Source organism: Vombatus ursinus, unplaced genomic scaffold (assembly GCF_900497805.2).
Source record: "Vombatus ursinus unplaced genomic scaffold, bare-nosed wombat genome assembly UNPS02014780.1, whole genome shotgun sequence".
In the NCBI taxonomy this organism is placed as follows: domain Eukaryota; kingdom Metazoa; phylum Chordata; class Mammalia; order Diprotodontia; family Vombatidae; genus Vombatus; species Vombatus ursinus.
Genome location: NW_020954558.1, coordinates 609361 through 630570, shown reverse-complemented (window position 1 = coordinate 630570; position 21210 = coordinate 609361). Strand labels below are relative to the sequence as shown.

Here is a 21210-nt window from a genome sequence, read left to right as displayed (position 1 = left end):
CACACACACATATATATATATATCTTGACTTTCTGAATGAATACATTAAGGCCTATTGCTCTAAGAAGGAGAGGGATACACAATCAGATAGTTTCTATCATGAAATTTTCCCATATAAAGTAGCATTCATTTTGCTTCAGATAACTAACAATTAAAGAACACAAATTCAGGTAACTATGATGCTTATCTCACAACTAGTAAGTTGAGAAACATGAATGATAGAGGGGTTGTAGAAAGATGGACACATTAATACACTGTTGGTAGAGCTGTGAATTGTTGCAAACAGAAGTCAATTTGTAAGTGTGTAAAAAAAGTAACTAAGATATCCATATCCATATCCATCTTTGTTCCAGAGATTCCACTAATAAGCATTAAGCCTAAGGATGCCACTGACAATAAAAAAAGAATCAAAGTCTACATGAGAAAGAAAACAAGAACAAAAAGATAATTGTCTTATGAATTAATGGTGGAGACTGTTTACCCTTAACTCATTCACTCACTCACCCCTTTCCCAAACCAGCCAAGGATCTCCTGCATGGCACACAAAAAAGATTTATTGGTTTGTACTTAGGGGCACACTTATGGATTTCCCTCTGACTATAGAAACTCTGCCAGTGCACCCTACCCATATTGTTTCCCCATTGCTATTGCAACAAACAATGGACATAGAGTTAGTCTACCCATGTGAGGAACAATAGAGAAATACAGAGAGGGAGGGATTGAGTTTCCTTCTGCCTGAGGTATTCCTTAGCTTAGGGAACCCTAAGGTGGCAGAGATAGCCCTGAACATGCATTGCCCTTTCCAAAACCTCAAAGAAGTGACAGACACCAATTCAGCCAACCTAAAACTAAAAAACAAGGAGAGCTAGACAAGGTAACCATTATATAGAGTTGTACCAGGCCTAAAGGTATTGGAATCCAGATAGTATAATTCCTGTCCACCAAGAAGCTACCTGGGGCAGGGACCAAAGCCAGAGAAAAGTGAATTCCCCAATATTGGGAAGGTAGGGAGCATCATGATCCTGTCCTTGGTGGGTAAACCCAGCCTTAAAAGATGATGAATCAGAAAGGAAATTACAGGAGGGGAAAATAAAGGCTTCAAAAAGGTAAAAGTAAAATAAAAAGCTAGAATCCGTGAGGGCAGCGAGGTGATGATGCAGTGAATAAATCAGGAAGATCTGAGTTCAAATCTGGCTTTGAATACTTACTAGCTGTGTGACCCTGGGCAAGCCACTTAATCCTGTTTGCTTCAGTTTCCTCATCTGTAAAATGAGCTGGAGAAGGAAATGGCAAACCATTACAGTGCCTTTGCCAAGAAAACTCCAAAAGGGGTCACAAAAAAAATCAGACAAGACTGAAACAACTGAACGACAACAAAGAGTCTGTGAAGATAAATCAATCAAGAGTATACTAAAATTAGAAGCGAGGATGAGTACTAGGAGTTCTCAAAGATTAAATATTTCAAGACAGAGGAAATTTAACTGATGTCCAATGAGATACAGAACCATGTGGATTCCAAAGAGATTGTAGTATCACAACATAATGATCCAGAATGGTTCAAAAGGGAAATTAGAACTTAAGAGACAGAGTTAGAAAGGAACAAGTATCACAATTTTTGACCAACATAATAGAAATATTTAGCAGAATAGGAAAACTGAAATCCATAGTGGTAAGTTTCTTTGAAGAAGCAGATTTTAACCCATCCATGCCTTCTCATCATATGTGATTCTTGTATATTTTCCTCATATATCCTTCATAGAGGAGCTTCACAACTTCTTGTACACCTTTCTCTTGATATTTTCACACTTCGTGCATTTCTTAAGAAGTCTCCCACTCTCCTACCACTTCACTTCATATTCATTACATAATTTCACACTTTCTTTCCTGAGCATTCATTTTCTCCATGACATTTTATTCACCAATTTTTTGCCCATAAAATATGGGTAATAATTACTAGCTGGTATTCTAGAATACTGTGTTCAGTTTTGGGCACAACAGCATAATAAGGATATTGATGAGGAAATTAAAGGGAGAAAAAACCATGATAATAGAAGACCATGAGCATATTTCATATGAGAATTGGTTAAAGAAAATTGGAATTTTTAACTTGGATAAGAGAAGATTTGGGGGACCAAGTATTTCAAGGAATGCCATGTGAAAGAGTAGACACACTTACTTCTGAGGGAAGAAATTATAACAACGGGGAGAAAATGTGAAGAGGCAAAGTTAGGCTAAATGTCAGGACAACTTTCCCAACAATTCAACCTCTCCTAAATCAGAATGTACTATTTTGAGCAGCTGTGTGTTTCCCCTCCTTAGAAGTCTTTAAGCAGAGACAGTATGACCACTTGCTTAATGTGTTATAGGAAAGTTCCTTTAGGGTATGGCTTGGAGTAGATGGCCACTGACGTGCTTTCCAACTCTTATTTTTTTTAATTAAAATCATATTATCTGCCATTTCTACCTTAAATAATTGTTTTGGATATCAAGTATAACGTATTTCAAAAACTTTGAAGCTAAATGCAAATGTAAGGCATGATGACAATAGCCATTGTAATAGTTCTCATTTCTGTGGCACTCTAAGGTTTACAGATCAGGAAACTGATACTAATAAAAGTCAGATAATTTGCACATAGTCTTAGTGTTAAGATATGATACCAAACCTTCTGACATTCAAAAAATAATACTAGCTAAGAATAAGCTAACATTTATATAGCACTTTAAGTTTTACATATGTCTTTATATATAATACCTTACCTGTTGCTGCGTGATAACATCAAGAATACAGGAATTAAAGGTAAAGCACCTTGGAAGCTATAAATTAAAATGGTGTAGAATTGAGTTATCATCTTTGTTGTGACTTATTCTTAATTTTTCCAAGGACTTCTAACTTCCCTATCTTGTGAAGGAAGATACTCAGAATAATAGTTTACTTCATATCTCTCACCAGACAATGTGACTTCTTGAAACCAATCCTGATTACTTGGGTCATAGAATTCTAAAATATTAGAGCTGGAAGAGACCTCAGAGGCAATCTAGTTCGATATTTTCATTTTAGAAATGAGGAAACTGAAGTCTAGAACGGTTAAGTAAATTGCCCAAGGTCAGATAGTTGGTGACAGCTAGGATAAGAAGTCATATTTCTCTGTTCCTAGTTTAATATTCTTTCGACTGCTAGATGGCACAGTCGATAGAGTTTTCAACCTGGAGTCAGGAAGACCTGAGTTCAATTCCAGGCTCATATATTTACTAGTTGCATCACCCTGGACAAGCACCTGCCTCCCAAGGTTGTTGTGAGGATCAAGTGACATAATATTTATAAAGTGTTTAGAACAGTTCCTGATACACAGTAGACTCTTAATAAATGCATATTTCCTTCATTTCTTCTTACACCATACAGATCCTGGGGTGAAACAGGATTCTAAGAACAAACAGTTTATAATAAGTTAGAAGGAAACCAAAGAAGCAGTCATTTCAATTGGTATTAGTAAGTCTCCAGAAGACAATTATACCCAAGGTACTTGTGAGCTTTCATGGACATGAGAGCTTACTTTCAAGGACTTGTCTCTTTCCTGAAAAATGCTTGAAGAAGACCAGGGTAAGAATAAGGGCAGCACCAAAATATAGCTAGATAATGTAACATAGTCAGAAACCTCTAGTTCACTGGACCTTCTGACCTCAGTCAAAGAAAGAGCAGAATGGAATATACCAAGGATGCATATTTTTCTAAGACTTAAGGTTGACTATTAGCACCATCTCCCCAACATGAGACTGACACTCAATTCCTTGTGGGGGCAAATGAAAAACAGAAGCCCAAGGGACTGGATGATGCATAGAAGAAACATGGGGAGTACTTACGCTATGTTGAGGTGAATACTCTCCAAATTATGACAGAATTTGATGCAGAAAACAGAAACCAAAAAATGTAACTTGGAATAAATGTTCAAACTGATTTCTGAGAAGTGAGCTATTGCAGATGTCACAAACTCCTCATTTTGAGTTTCATATAAATGAGAAAAGATTTCCAGTAGATCATTCCTCAAAGATGAATCTCTATGTTGCTGTTCAATCCCTGCTTGTATCCATTGCAATAAGTCTATCTTTATTTCTTGTGATATTTTACACCTGAATATCTCCTCTAGCCTCTTTCTGTTGTCTGCATTCAGGAAACCAAACAAAAAATGCACTGTTAGAGCCACAAAGCTGGTGGCAGAATCTCTGCACTTTTCTAGAAGGTCTTTGACCCCTGGGATGGGAGGGGTTGGGCTGTCACTAATTTCCTTCTCTTCCTCAAGGGCATAGAACATGGCAGCAAAAAATTCTTGGAAACTCAAGTGAATGAAGCTGTAGCAATTTTCAGAGTCAGTATCTCTTTGAAAAATGTGCATATCCAGGAAAGCAGAGACATCAGATGCCTCTAAACCATGCCTCCTCAGGTCATCTTCATCAAATAGGATTTTACCCTCCCAAATTCCCTCAGCAGCCATGCGACAGAGGCCCCTATGGTGCTGAACTGGACAGCTCCTGCCACCAGGGGTGACTAAACTAGAAAGATAACACATGTACAAAGTTGTGGTGGTTTTGGAGGACTGTTTAAGATCTTTTTTTCTTCTCATTTGCTGTTTCAGACAAGTGCAGATTATCCAACACATCAGTGGGACAAAGCACATGGTGAACAAAGTTTCATTATTAACTATCAAACTAAAGGCTTGCTGGGCTTTATCTTCATCTCCAAAAAAATTGCAGAAATACTTCCATCTGTCCTCTTCAGAGAACCCTAGGATCTCTACATGACGTGGGTTTTCAAATAAAAAATCACATTTCCCCAGAGCAGTGAGTCTCGTAGTGATCAAGAGAGAAGACTCAGGCAGCATGGTTTTCCTCAATAAACTGCTCAGGAGGATGGGCACTGGCTGCCGTTGATTCCAGTGTTTACACAGATCAAAACTGTGCTCATCACACGAGAATTTCAGTTCATCCAAACCATCAATGACAAACAGAAGTTTTTCTGGCTGAGACAGGATTTCTGTCATGGGATCCTCTAGAGAAGGCCAATCATTAGTAATCAAATCAGCAAACTTTGTTTTTTTCTCTCTCAGATGGTTCATTTCTCTGCAACTGAGATAGAAAACATAGTGGAACTTGTCCTGGTAGAGATTTCCCTCTGCCCAGTCCAACATCACCTTTCTGGCCAGTGTTGTTTTCCCAATCCCAGCAGCCCCCTGAAGTACAACAATCTGTGGATGGACTCCTGTCTTCTCATAGGGATCAAATAAAGCTGCAACTTCTATAAGCTGTCCTTGATTTTCCATGATCTCAGCATGTTCCCTTCCACTGGCCAGCAACTCATGTTCTTTTTGCTCTCTATAACGATATTCTTGTAGAAGCAACAGCTGTGTGAACCGGTGGTGTAAGTTTTCATATTCCCCAGGACAAGAGTTCCTATCCCTCATGAGCTGGAATTTCTCTATAATTCGGTTTCTGTATGTTCTTCTGTTACCTATGTCAGTGAGATGAAAGATAAAAAAATACAGACAGATGTTGAGAATGAACTCTAACGATCAGTGAACTCTCTACAACCAGGTCATAAAATTATGGTGAGCTCTTTAGGAAGTTCCCAGATCAACTTTTCTTCGGTAAGTTCCTCAGAGAGATAATTGGAGAACAGAATCAGAATATATGAATAATGAGTTTTAATAAATCTTAGGAGTCATATTATCCAATATCTACCTAAAATCACAATTCTCATGTATACAACATCCCTGACAAATGCTCATCTAGGAACTATGTGAGACCTCCCTTGATGGGGATATTACTATCAAATGAAGAAGTCTATTCCATTTTTAGTTAATTCTAATTGTTATAAAGTTCCCCCCCTTAAAAAAAACTTGAAATCTGTTCTTAGTCAGCACCCCATTGGTTGCACCAAAATGTGGACTTTTCTTCCAACTTCATAATGATGGCCCTTTGAGGATAGAGGAGATGGAATTATGGCTCAAATTCACACTCATCTCCTCTCCCTGTTCCCAGGGAAAACACACAACATTGGCACTCTTCCCTATTGCTGGATGTATGCCCTCCAGGCAAAAGCTCAGAACAAGTCCCATACTAAATCTTAGCAGTTGGTTTTTATCTTCTTTAGATAAAAGTTTCCTGAAGATGTTCTGTCCTGCTAATAGGCATATGGTTAACTTGAGAGGAAATGCTTCTCTCTTAAAGTTATGGCCTGAGTGCTAGAAGGTAACGCACCCAGAGCATCCCCACTAGATCTCACTTATAGTGGTTACACAACTGACTCCAATTTAGGCATTGACTAGCTCTGAGCAAATAGTTGCAGTTTAATGGTTATCCCTTCCTACAGTAAGCTTTCTTACATTACCCAACTAGCTACGATAGGGGGCTGGACTAAATGACTTCTGAGGTCCTTTCCAGTCTAGGACGCCATGATAGTATGATCTTATGATTACCCAAATTTAATCCCCACAGTAGCAAGTGCTAAGTATAACAGGCATTTCATCTAAAAGTCAAGTCAACAAACATTTATTAAATGCCTACTATGTGCCAGGCACTGTGCTAAGCACTGGAGATAGAAAAGCAAAAGACAGTCCTTGGTCTCAAGGAGCTCGCAGTCTAATGAGTCTAATGAGTTGTTTGCAACATGCAAACAACTATGTACAAACAAGATCTATATAAGAGAAATTGGAGATAGTTAACAAAGGAAAGGTACTAGTATTAAGGAGAATGAGGAAAGGTCTCTTGTAGAAGGTGAGATTTTTATTGGGACTTGAAAGAAGACAAGGAAGCCCAGAGTCAGAGATGAAGAGGGAGAATATTTTAGGCACAAGGGACAGTCAGTAAAAGTGCTCAAATTCTGGAGATAGAGTATCTTGTTTGAGGAATAGCAAAGAGGTCACTGCCACTGAATTGAAGAGTAGGTGCAGGTCAGGATGGGAGTAAAGTATAAGTCGACTAGAAAGATTAGGGGCATGTTATAAAGGACTTTGAAAGTCAGTCCAAGTATTTTACATTTGATTCCAGAGGTAATAGGGAACCACTAGATTTTATTGACCAAGGGGTGACATGGGCAGACCTGTGCTTTAAGAAACAGGGATTCTAAACCTGAGTTTTCTGAAATAAAAAAAATCACTTTTTTTTTACGATAATTGGTATTCTTTGTAATTCTATGTATTTTATTTTACTCCTTTATAACCACTGTTCCAAAAAGGAGTCCATAGGCTTTTTTCCCCCTTTCTTCTTATCCCCAGTACTTAGCATAGTACCTGGCATATGGTTGATACTTAATAAATGATTATTGACTGGCTGATCACACTGCTAAGGAGTCCAGGACACAAAAAAATGGCCATAATACCATACAGAGAAATCAAGAATGGCAGAATAGGTTAGTAGAAAGAGTTCTAGATTTAAATTCATAATACCTCCTTTGAAATTCTAGATCTGAAACTTATTAGCTATGTGACTTTCAGTAATTGAAACTCTCTGAGGTTCAATATCTTCATCTGCAAAATAAGGCTGTTAACAATATTTGTATCCTCCACCTCTTCATAGGATATAGGACTAGAAAGGACTTGAGATATCATCTAGGCATCCTTTTCATTTTACAGAGGGGAAAACTGAGGCCCAGGGAAGTTAAAGATTTGCTTAAAGTAGCAAGCAGCAGATCTGTGATCAAAATCCATGTCCTATAAACCCTCCTGCCCCCTACCTCCACCAATTCAGTGTTCCTTGGACTACACCATGCCACTCAAAGCACAATAAAGATAACTCTTTGGAAACCTTAAAGGATTATAGAAATATTAACCTCCCTTATTATGAATTATTATTATATTTAGATGACAAAATTAACAATAACATCTACAATGTTGATCTCTAATTAGGTATAGCACGAAAATCATACCCAACTACCCTTTCAAGACTTTTCATCCTGACTTCATATAACTCTTGGAAATTGGCCTTCTAGATGGGGGTGAAGGGAATGGAATGGAATGTGGAGTAGGAAGAGTAAGAGAAGCAGAATAGAAGGACACTTTCTAAGATTGAAATGGAGGAATCAACATCCAGCTCATGTGATCAACAAGACGGCAAACTAGAAATTTTCTTTGATACCCATGGCCAGGTGTGGGGAACCTACCATTTTGCAGCCACATGTGGCCCTCTGGGTCCTCAAGTGCAGCCCAAGGACCTGGAAAGCCACATATGGCCAGAAATTATATGCCAAAAATAAAGCCATTTACACTGTTTACATGGTCTAGGACACCCAGAATCCAAAATAAAATTAAAAACAAAAAAAACAGGAACTGACACTCACTGACCCTGAGTTCACACAGCACCCCTTCCATTTCCTACGCTACTGCTAGCACAGTTGCACTAGCAGATCCAAAGATACAACACAGGTTTACATTAAAACCCACCCTTCTACCCTGTTTCCCTGTCCCTCTTTCTAGTGCTATGGAGACCTTGCCTCCAGGCTTTGGAAGTTTGTTTAACCCTCAATAACCATCTTGACTATAACCTTTCAGGAACAAAAGTCTTCCAAGACAGCAACCTGAAAGTATCAATTTTGCAAAGTCCTACTATATGAGCCAGGCTCAGTAAATGTGGACTACAAGAATTTTGACTGCCCCTTTATGGTTGTGAAGGGGTGATGAAGAGAACACAGATCTCCTCATGTTCCATGCTGTTAATGTTGTACTATAATCTTATAACAATAACAATCATAACAGCAACAATGGTTAACATTCATATAATGCCTTAAGGTTCATAAAGAGCTTTAAATATATTTACTTATTTTATGGTTCCTTGAAAGCAAATATGTGATAATATTTTTTGTTGATAATAATTATTATGAAATGATATTATAATATTTAATTATATCATATCTTTCAATTCCTAGATCCTAGCACCTAGGATACACCCTGAACATGGGACTACCAGATATTTTAAAAATTAAATTGAATGCTCTTTATTCAGATTAATCTATTTAACATTTCCCTGATATGACTCACTTGACTCCTCCCTTCTACACCTGGGCTAATGCCTTAAAGCTAATCATTAAGGCATATTTCAAGTTCTTGTTGCTGGGAATTTTGTCTGCTTTTTAAAATTCTTCCCAGGTCACTGACTTTCAGCTTCTCCTTCTTGACATTCAATGACTGTGTTTTCTGTTTCCTGAATGTTGTCATTTACTGATTCATGCTCCTAGTTAATGAAGCTGCCCATATATATATATATATATATTATATATATATAAAATATATATATATGGAGAGAGAGAGAGAGAGAAAGAGAAAGAGAGAGAGAGAGAGAGAGAGAGAGAGAGATTTCTTCAGTTCCTGCTCCATACCTTCATCCCATTGATTCATGTGGTCCAGGCCCGACCACCTTTTCCATAGTCTGCCAACGTGTCCCCAAAATATCGACTTTCTTCCATCTGACTTACTGTTCTTCCCTCTCAGGATCCTGCTATTACAGCGGAGTTTATCTGAAAAACATGGGTAGAAAGAGACTATTCCAAAAGGATCATGGGAATCATTCTCATAAAAGCCCTGGAAAAGGCCTAGGGGTAAGAAGAAAGACTCATCCTAGTGTCAAAGCCCTACCCACCTCAAAGGGATGAGCTTACCTATTTGGCTTAGAAGACAGAACTGGATTCTCCAAGTCTATATGTTGGGACAGAAGATAAAGGAAATAGCATAGATAGTAGAGAGGATTTGGGTTCTGCCTACAGAATTGACAATGATCAGTTCATCAACAGCCATTTTTTTTACTATGTATCTGACACTTTGCTAATTGCTGAGGATACAAAGAAGGGCAAAAACAAACAAGCAAATATCCAAATAGCCTCTGCCCTCAAAGAGTTCACATTCTAATGGGGAAGTATTTGTGTGTAATATGGAAAGGAAGCCATTCATGGCCATTCATGGCCATTCAGTGGCCATTCATGGCCAAATGCAGGATTCCAGGAAATATCTCCCACACTGGTTTCAGAGAAGTATCTCATCCATTTTTAGCATCGGCTTTAGAGTTACATTATGTTATTAACTCGTATGCACAAAGACATTGTCTTCCCTTTCTAAATACAGTCATTCCAACTGATAGAGATACTTTCTCTTTTTGGAAAGACATAAGGAACTTATACTCTTTTCTCAAGAATGGCCATGGTCATTTCCAGGTCAGTGCAGAAGACCAAATGTCAGATGGGATATGAATCCATATGGATAAAGTTGTCATTTTTGATCCAAGATTTTACATGACACACCTTCTCATCTGCTGTCACTGGTCCCATTAGAGTGTCATTTCTCTTATTATTGTCACTGACTCCATCTCTTAACTCAATGACACATGGCAGAAACACCAAGCCAAATTAATCTGAAGTCCTTACCACAATATCTGATTAACCATGAGGATATTTATTGAAGTGGGTATAAAGAAGCATGATACTTCAAGCACAACAGATATCAGACATAGAGCCTGAAAAGTTTACCCCAAGACCATTCACTGTTCTAGCTACTCTACTCCTGGGACTGCTCTCCCAAGCCCAAGTCTCATCTCTGCTCAGAGGCAGGGCTAAACTCATCCTATCCCCTGATTTTTGTTCTATCTCCCTAATGCTTTTTCCTCTCCCAGTCCCAGACTTTGACTTATTTCCTCAATGACTCAGTCTTTCCTCTCTATCTTTGATCACAACTGATACTTAAGCTTTGACCAAGCCTGGGGAAAGTGGATCTCTCCTTATCTCTGGAGATCATCAATCAGTCAGTCAGTCAATAAATATTTATTAAGTGCCTACTTGTGCCAGGCACTGTGCTAAGCACTGGGGATACAAAAAGGGGCAAAAAGACATTCTTTGCCCTCAAGAGGCATACAGTATAATGGGGGAGACAGCACAAAGCAAACTATCATCATTTCCTAGAGTAAGAGGTCATTGACAGGCCAATGACCCTAAGAGCAAAACAAGCCCAATGTTTCTGCCCAGTAACCCATTCTCAAATCCTATTTTTTTTCTATTGAGAGTCTTCCAGGGATGGAAGCTGTAATGGAAAAGGCAGGGGGGCAGAGAGTGAGGGAGAAATGAAGGGAATCAGTAAGAGATATCAGAGAAGGAAGGAGATGGGAGAAAGGAAAGGGAGGGAGGAAGGTAAGGGAAATGTGAAGGGAGGAGAAGACAGTGAGGTGAAGATTATGAAAAGCTAGTTAGAAGAGATGAGAGTGAAGTTGGGTTAGAAAAGACATGGAAAAAAGGGGGAAATGAGAGAGTACAGTAAGGTGGTACAATAGAAGAGAAAGGTTGGAAGATAATATGCCCAGTACACAAAGACTATGTCTCCACACTTACCTATTTGTGGGTCCTCTCTCTTTGCTTGCTCCCATAGCTCTCTCAGGCCCATCTTCTCCCATATCATGAGGGCCACATCCCATGCCTCGCATTCCCCATAATGACGAACCATGAGTTCAGCCACATCAGTGTTATCAGCTTTCTTTATCTGACCCCTAGGAACCCTGAGAAATCCCTCTCTAGGGGAAGAATCCTCCAGGTATAACTTGAATTTCTTGAACTCCTCATCAGTCAACTCTTCTAAGTATCGCACCAGTCTGCAGCGAAGACTCTCAGTCATATCTGCCCAGGGCCAGGCTCAATTGCACATAGCAGAAAAAATTCTTATCTTAAGGAAATTAGGGTCAGCAGGCCAAGACCACTTTACTGTCTCTTTATTCACTACTTGATTGCTCCTTGATTTTCTGGGTAATCTTTACTCAATACCTTCTTCTCTAGGTCAGTGTAGGGACATCCTTAGTAAGAAAGGAGCCTAGGCAAGCCCAAAATTTTAGTGTTTCTCCAGTTAAATCATACCCCCATGGTTCCTCCTCTCTAGTCTCCCACTCTAATATCCCCTTTTCATATTCTAATCCTTACTTATTTCTGTCAGTTTACTCATCATTCTTTCTGAAATTTTCTAAGCCACTCAATCTCAAACACTTCTACAATCCTGCAGGTTTCAGTGCAGGAGAGAAATATAAAGTAGAAAGAGTGAGGGTATCTTACAGACCAAGAGATCTGTCCCAATAAGCAAAAGTCCAGCCTATGATTCTAGTTTCCTTCTCTCTCTTACATAATCAAGACTGGTAATGACAGGCAGTGTTTCTTAATACACAGTTTCACTTCTCCATCATTAATTCTTAAAGGGCCCATCATACCACTCAGTGAAAGGTAGCAGAACTAAGGCCATATGGGCCTCCTAGATGGGTAAAGAAGGCCTGAGCCTGGCATAAAGGTTTGAGAGTATTTTCAAAGCAGAAAGAGCTGGGGATTAAAGAGACTTGGGTTTGAATGCTACTCCTGGAAGTTACCAGGTATGTGACCTTGGGCAGCAACTTCATCATTCTGGACCTGAACTTCCTCAAACATAATATAAAACTGGTTAATACATATAGTACAGTGACGTTGACAAAGTCCTTTAAATACATTCTTTATCTAATCTCCACAATAATCTAGTTCACAGCATATATAGTAAATTGAGGTTTACGAAGGCCTTTACATACATTTTCTCATTTGATCTTTACAATAACCCTACCAACTTAAGTACTACATGCATGATGAAAGTAAGTCTCAGAGAATTTAAAAAATTGCTCACAGTTACGTAGCTAGTAGGTATTAGAGAAAGGATTCCAACCCAAGTCCCATCAAACTCTAAGTCCAGTTTTGAAGTAATTCATGCTGTACTAGATGAATTCCAAGGTTCTTTCCAGCACCAAATTCACTCCTAATGAATGAGAGAAAATCTCCAGGTTTGTTCCAACTATATAATTCTATTATTTGCAGAAACTTTGTTCAATCTTCACACATAATAGGTAAGAATTACCCAGGTTGGAAAAGGAGTTTGTGAGCCCAGCACTCTCACAAGTTTGATCTACATACACATTCAAACCCATACAGTCCCAAATCTTTCCATCCTCTGTTCACATGTTGCTTCAGTATTTTTAGCTTGAAATTTTTATATTCCTGGTAGTTTAGGCTCCCTTTTCCCCTTTGCACAAGTTTAGCAGTAGTCTTAACCCCTTTTGTGCTGGATCCCAAATCCAGTTCACTCAGTCTTAATAATTTAGGTGCAAATAGGACAATTATATTCCCTATTCTCAAAACTTACTCCCTTTTGATGATCCTTATGGATGAATAAAGAGAGGGAAGAAGAAAGGAAGAAATGAAGGAAGGAAGGAAGGAAGGAAAGGAAGAGGAAGGAAGGGGAAGGGGGAAGAAAGGGAGGGAGGAGGGAAAGGTGGAAAAGAAGTAGGGAGGGAAGGCAGAAGGAGAGGAAGAAGGAATGAAGAGAAGAAAAGTCATGGTAAGTAGGAGGAAGGGAAGAAGGAAAGAAGAAAAGTTACTGCTCTTAGTTTAATGCTTTTAATTTATTAATACATTAAATTATTAATTAATTGATTTATTTTTAATTTATTAATTGATTTAATAAAGGCATTCATAATTGTTAAAGGTTAAAAAAAGATAGTTTTCAACATTCATTTGGGTAAGCTTTTGAGTTACAAATTTTTCTCCTTCCCTCCCTCATTGGGTAAAAGTCACTAGACCATCTCTACCCTATGACCCAGGGTTTGCTTTACTAGGTACATACTCAAAGAAATAAAAGAAAAAAAGAACTCTTCCTATGCACCAAAACTTGTAGAGTACTTTTCATGGTTACAAAAACCTGGAAACAAAGAAAGTGGGTGCCAAGCAATTGGGAAACAAATTCTTATTCTCTCTCTCTCTCTCTCTCTCTCTCTCTCTCTCTCTCTCTCTCTCTCTCTCTCTCTCCCCCTATTTCTCTCCTCTCTAAATAGAGATATCAATATATAGATAGAACTAAACTAAATATAGTTACAAAAATATAACTTATGGATAGAATTGGTCCATAAGAAATAATGTATTTGGGAAGACTTGTATAGACTGACAAAGTAAAAATAAGCAGAATCAAAAGAATAGTATACAAGAGCACTACAATAAGGTAAAGAAAAACAATGCAAAAGGCACTCAAATTCAGACTAATTTTAATTACCATTTTTGATCCTAGAAAATGTATGATGAAGTGGAGTAGAGAGTCAGGAGATTAAAGGAAAAAAATTACTCAATATCCTTTCTAAAATACCTATGTAAATACTTGATAGGTTTTTGACATTATGATAATAACTCCAAATAACATAGTTAACAATTTCAAAATTTTCACTAGGGATAGCCAAATATTTTCAGGTGAAATTTCCTCTCAGATTCAGTCAAATCCAGTGTTTCTGATAAAGAAACATAAAACATAGAAGAAACAAAATTTGTCATTTATGTAAGGAACTGAATTAAATTTATAAGGATACAAGTCATTCCCCAATTGATAAATAGTTAAAGGACATGCACAACAGTTATTAGATGAAGAAATTAAAGCTATCTATAGTCATATTTTTTAAAAAATGCTTTACATCACTCCTAATTAGAGAAATACAAATGAAAACAACTCTGAGGTATCACCTCACACCTGTTAGATTGGCTAACAGGAAAAGGAAAACAATATATATTGGAGAAAATGTGGGAAAATTGAAACACTAATGCATTGTTGGTGGAGTTGTGAACTGATCCAACCATTTCAGAGAGGAATTTGAAACTATGCCCAATGGGCTATAAAACTGTGTATACCCTTTGACCCAGCAGTACCACTACTAGGCCTATATCCAAAAGAGATAATAAAAAGGGAAAAGGACCCACACGTAAAAAATATTTATAGCAGCTCTTTTAGTGATGGCAGAGAATTGGAAATTGAGGGGATGCCCATCAGTTGAAGAATGGCTGAACAAGTTGTGGTATATGAATATAATGGGATACTATTGTGCTATAGAAATGATGAGCAGGCAGACTTCAGAAAAACCTGGAAAGACTTACATGGACTGATTCTGAGTGAAGTGAGCAAAACCAGGAGGACATTGTACACAGCAACATTGTGCAATGATCAACTTTGATAGACTTGGCTCTTCTCAGCAATATAATGATCTAAGACAATTCCGAAAGACTCATGAAGAAAAATCCTATCCATGTTCAGAGAAAGAACTACAGAGTCTGAATGCAGATCAAAGCATACTATTTTCATTTTTCTTTTTCTTTCTTGTGTTTTTACCCTTTTTTTATGATTCTTCTTTGGCAACACAACTAATATGGAAATATATTTAATATGATTGTACATGTATAACCTAAATTATATTGCTTGACATCTTGGGGAGGGGTGGGGAGGGAGGGAAAAATTTTGGAACTCAAAATCTTATAAAAGTGAATGTTGAAAACTATCTTTACATGTAATTAGAAAAAATAAAATACTATTAGGTAAATATATATATATATGTATATATGGGCAAACCTAGAAGTTTATAAGTTTTTAAATTACAGTACTTCAAAATATTATAACATGTAGTAGGCAGGGTGATAAAATAACCTAATAGTTTTCAAACATGTTTTTCACCTCCTTTTAAAGGTACAATTAATAATCTAACATCATCTATATTACAATAGAAGTTCCTTTTCTAACAGCATATCTGATACAATTGATTACCAAATTTCACAATAGAAGAAAATTTAGAACCTGATAATACCATACACAACATTATTTATTTGAAACTTGAATCAAAATCCATTACCAATCAGGTGGCCTCAGTTCAGCTGAATGCATTTCCAAATTATCTGACATAGAAAATCATTCATCTCATCACCATTGGCACTGTATAATGGTCACATCTAAAACTCCATATAAAGTTATCAAGTATGAAGTAATTGCATCTTATTAAAGAAATAATAAAAAAAACAGTTAACATAACATAGCATTTGCCCTATGCCAGGCATTGTGTTAAGTACTTTATAATCATGTGATCCCCACAATGAACCTGAGAGGTGGGTGCCATTGTCATCCCCTTACAACATAGTAAAACTGAGGTAAACATATATAAAGTAACTTGCTTGGGGGTCACACAGCTAATAAAAGTGCAATGCCAAATAGCAAAAGTCTTTTATAATAGGTTCTGATTTAACCTAATTACCCTGATAGGAGAACATGCTCAGAGCACATTCTGATTTCCATTGGCACAGATTTTTGGACCAAATCAAAACAAATCTGGATTTATAATCACTAATGTTAACATTTTATTTCCCAAGGCCCAGTACTCTTAGCACTTCAAAAGGAAAAAAAAAGATTATCCATAAAGTCATACTTTTTTTTTCTTTTTCTGAAAGATGTGTTGACTTTTCCCCCTATTTCCTCAAAGAGCTGGATTGATTCTCAATCCCCTGCCTCCTTCATATATCTTTTAAACTTTTAATATATTTAGAAATGCATATAAAATTTTATAAGAGGTTTGAATTTACACCTGTTATCATTAGGTTAGCTTACAGTATGCTGGGCTAAAATATTATGAGATTCTGAGCCCTAAGGTATTTGATCTAATGCTGGCAGAGTGTGGCCTATTTCCCCAGAGCTTTCTCAAAAGAAGTTAATTAAATAGTTCTCAATTTAATTCAAGGAAACATTCAAGGTCTTATATAATAGTCACAGATCACAATAACCCATATTTTTACCATAACCAATATCTACATAGTTTTAGATTTAATATGGTCTTCCTACAAATTATCTTGAAACGTGGCTGTACATGACTAGCTAGATGCTTACCTAACCTTACCAAAGCTGGTTATCTAACCTTTGACTAAAGCTGGTTAAAGACTGATTTTCTGTGGGAAAAAAAAAAATCTTTTCCTTTGCAATTTCTAATTCTTACTTAAAATCAAAGCACTGCACTTTAACATAAGCATATAGTTAGATCCTGAAATCTTAAAATATTGATACTGATAATTGATACTCAATTACCAATCTGCCACAAACAAAAGCAATTTAATTGATATTTATTTTTAAAACATTTTTACTTCAGTCTTTTAAAAATTAAATCCATAACCCAAAAGAATTTAAAAAGAGCAAACTTTTCTAAAAGTATTTCTAAAACAATGAATTATCAAATTAATGTTAGGCATTTTTCTTCAACACATTACAAATCTTTTTTGTTATAATTTATTTTTAATTTACAGAATAAAATAAATATTTATATAACACAGTACAATAAAAAAGATGATTGCACACAAAACTACAGATCTACCATGTACAACTTGCTATTCCTTTCAAATATACAACAAAATTATCATGTATTTTTTTCTTTTCTTTCCTCCCTCCACTCCCCTACCATAGAGATGGTATGTGTGTGTGTGTGTGTGTGTGTGTGTATGTGTATACACACACATATACACACACATATATATATAGATACACACACATATATACACACATATATCTAATGCAAGAGAAAGAATTGATAAATAGAAATATGTATACAATAATTTTATATATATTTCATATACTATATATAAAATTATTCTATACATATTTCTATTTATCAGTTCTTCCTCTAGATTCAGATAGTGCCTTTCTTCAAACGTCCTTTATAATTCATTTGGGTATTTGTAATAGACAAACTAGCTCATTCACTCAAAGTCATTCTTAAAACAACATTGCTGTTAGTGTATACAATGTTCTCTTGGTTCTCATTTTGCTCTCCATTATTTCATACAAGTCTTCCCATGTTTTTCTAAAATCATTGAGTTCCAGGGGGTGGGGCCACGTTGGCATGGTAGAGGCAAGGATTCACCTGAGCTCACCCCCAAACCCCTCCAAATACCTTTAAATAATGACTCTAAACAAATTCTAGAGCAGCAGAACCTACAAAAAGAAAGAGTGAAACATTTTTCCAGTCAAAGACAACTTAGATAGTCAGCAAGAAAGGTCTGTTGCACTAGGGTGAGAAAGGAGTACAGTCCAGGATAGGCTGCACCAGCACAGACTGGGTCCCAACAGAGTAGGAGCAGGCCTTGGGGTGACTGAATCAGTGACATCATTGGCAGTTTCCAGACCACTCAACCCACAAATGGTAAGTGGATCAGGAAAGGGCAAGAAGGAGATTTACAATGGTTCCTTTGCTGGCACCAGAGGCAGGACTCTGTGGCACTGCCTATACTTTGATCTCAGTGACAGTCCCAGAGCAAGGAGGAACACTAGCACAGCAGAGCATGTGGCCTCAGGGGAGTAGGGACCCTTGCCACAGTACCGGGATTGAAAAGAATGCTTGTGGCCACTCATAGACCAGTGCATAGGACACTAGAGTAGTAAACATAATTCTCCTTACATCATACCACCTTGGAAGAGCCAAAATTTTACAGGTCCCCAGAATTACTTCTGAAAACAGCTGCACAAAAACCTGAAGCTTGATGAAGTGCCCCCTCCATTTCAGAAGTAGAGTCCCACTTTAGCATAGGCTTAAAAGTCAAAAAGTAGGCCAGAAAATGAACAAACAACAGAAAAAAAATTATGGCCATAGAAAGTTACTATTGTGACAAGGAAGATTAAAACATACATTCTGAAGAAGACAACAAAATCAAATCTCCTGCATCCAAGCCTCAAAGAAAAAATATGAATAGGTCTCAGGTGATAGAAGAGCTCAAAAAGGATTTTAAAAATCAAGTAAGAGAGGTAGAGGAAAACTGGGAAGAGAAATAAGAGTGATGCAAGACAATCATGAAAAGAAAGCCAACAACTTGGTCAAAAAGACATCCAAAAAAATTACTGAAGAAAATAACACCTTAAAACACAGACTATGCCAAAGGGTAGACGAGGCACAAAAATCCAATGAAGAGAAGAATGCATGGAAAAGCAGAACTGAGCAAATTGAAAAAAAAATACAAAATTCACTGAAGAGAAGAACTCCTTAAAAAGTAGAATTGGCCAAATGGAACAGTACAAAAGCTCAATGAAGAAAATAATTCCTTAAAAATTTGAATTGGGCAAGGGAAGACTAATGACTTTATGAAATATCAAGAAACAATGATGGGAGGTGGAGCCAAGATGGTGGTGTAAAGGCAGGGACTTGCTTGAGCTCTCCCCCAAACCCCTTCAAATACCTTTAAAAATGATTCTAAACAAATTCTATAGCAGCAGAACCCATAAAAAGACAGAGTGAAACAAATTTCCAGCCCAAGATAATGTGGAAAGTAGGCAGGAAAGCTCTGCTGCACCATGGTGAGAGAGGTGCATAGTCCAGCACAGGCCATGCCAGCAAAGACCAGGCCCAGCAAACCCCAGCCCTATCAAACACAAAGCAGGCCTCAGGGCCACTGAATCACCAGTAGCAGTGGTGTTGTTCATACTTCTCAGCCCACAGACACCAAAGACAACTTAGAAAAGGGGTGGGAAACCTGCAGCCTCAAGGCCACATGTGGTCCACTAGGTTTTCAAGTGCAGCCTATTGACTGAATCCAAACTTCACAGAACAGAGTATTTTGTGTGTGTGTGTGTGTGTATATATATATATATACACACACACACACACACACACACACAAAAGGCACAGGTGTGAGTTGAAAATGAAGGGAAGATATCTAAAAAAACAACAAAATTAAGGGGTGACAGAAGAATGTACTAGGAGAAAGAGAAAGGGAGAGGTAGAATGGGGAAATTATCTCAAATAAAAGAGGCAAGAAAAAAGCATTTACAATGGAGGGGAAAAGTGGGGAGGCGAGGGTAAATGAGTGAACCTTACTCTCATCAGAACTGACTCAGAGATAATAACATACACACTCAATTGGGTACAGAAATCTATTTCACTCTACAAGAAAGTAGGAAGGAAAGGGGATAAGAAAAGGAGGGTGTGACAGAAAGGAAGGCCAATTGGGGGAGAGGGTAGTCAGAAACAAAACACTTTCAAGGAAGGACAGGGTGAAAAGAGAGAAAGAATAGACTAAATGGAGGGATAGGATGGAGGGAAATACAGTTAGCAATAGTTACTATGAAAAAATTTGAAGCAAGTGTCTCTGATAAAAGCCTCATTTCTCAACATATAGAGAACTGATTCAAATTTATAACAATAAGAGCCATTCCCCAATTGATAAGTAATTAAAAGATACCATCAGTTTTCAAATGAGGTAATCAAAGCTATCTATAGCCATATGAAAAAAATACTCACTATTGATCGGAGAAATGCAAATTAAAACAATTCTGAGGTACTATCTCCTACCTATTAGATTGGCTAATAGGATAGAAAAGGTTAATGACAAATGTTGGAGGGGATATGGGAAAAATGAAATTTTAATGCACTGTGGGAGGAATTGTGAACTAATTCAACCATTCTCTAGAGCAATTTGGAACTATACCCAAAGGGCTATAAAATCTTGCAGACACTTTGATTAGCAATACCACTACTCAGTCTGTATGCCAAAAGAGATAAATAATAAAAAAGAAAAGGATATATATTTAAAAATATTTATAACAGCTCTTTTCTGGGGGTAAAGAATTAGAAGTTGAGGGGATGCTATCAATTAGGGAATGGCTGAACAAGTTGTAGAATATGATTATGATGGAATACTATTGTAGGATAAGAAATGCTGAGAAAGATGCTCTCAGAAAAACCTGGAAAATACTTTCACAGGCTGATGCAAAGTGAAATGTACCGTGTACAAAGTAACAGAAATATTGTAAGATGATCAGCTGTGAATGACTTATTCTCAGCAGTACAATGATTCAAGAGAATGCTGAAGGATTTATGATGAAAAATGTCATCCATCCCCAGAGAAAGTATTCATGGTATCTGAATATAAATTGAAGCATCCTTTTTTTTTTAACTTTATTTTTCTGGAGTATTTTTTTGTCTGTTTTCTTTCACAACATGACTATTGTGAATAGGTTTTGCATGACTACATATGTATAACCTACATTGAATTGCTTGCCTTCTCAATGAGGGGGGTTGGGGAGGGAGGAAGGGGGAGAATTTGGAATTCAAAGTTTTAAAAATGAATGTCAAAATTGTTTTTATATGTAATTAGGGGAAACAAAATACTAAATCAAAGCTAAAAATGAAAAGAAATGAAAAAAGAAAATAAAATATATGTGTAGTATTGTATAATATAGCCTACGACCAAATAGCAAATACTTAGCCTAAATTTTACAATAAAGTACAGTAAACATTCCATAAAAGAAAAATGAAAAGAAAAATTAAAAAATAATAAAAAGAATGAAAAAAGTACAAAGAAATGTCATATATCTCATTGGAAATATAATTGACTTGAAAATAGATCCAGTTGAGATA

At 37.0% G+C, this 21210-nt stretch overlaps 1 protein-coding gene across 2 annotated transcripts in view; it reads right to left on the bottom strand.

Annotated features, from left to right (window-relative positions):
* LOC114046020 (NACHT, LRR and PYD domains-containing protein 3-like) overlaps positions 1–12086 on the bottom strand; it is a 36406-nt gene extending 24320 nt beyond the window's left edge. For both annotated transcript variants that reach the window (XM_027866240.1, XM_027866241.1), the window contains exons 1-3: positions 11354–12086; positions 9362–9499; positions 3859–5500 (exon numbers count right to left, since the gene is read on the bottom strand). In XM_027866240.1, the coding sequence (XP_027722041.1) occupies positions 3859–5500; positions 9362–9499; positions 11354–11633 (2060 nt within the window). In that variant the 5' untranslated portion in view covers positions 11634–12086. The remainder of the gene's footprint in view (positions 1–3858; positions 5501–9361; positions 9500–11353) is intronic.
* Between the last annotated feature and the right edge of the window lie 9124 nt (positions 12087–21210).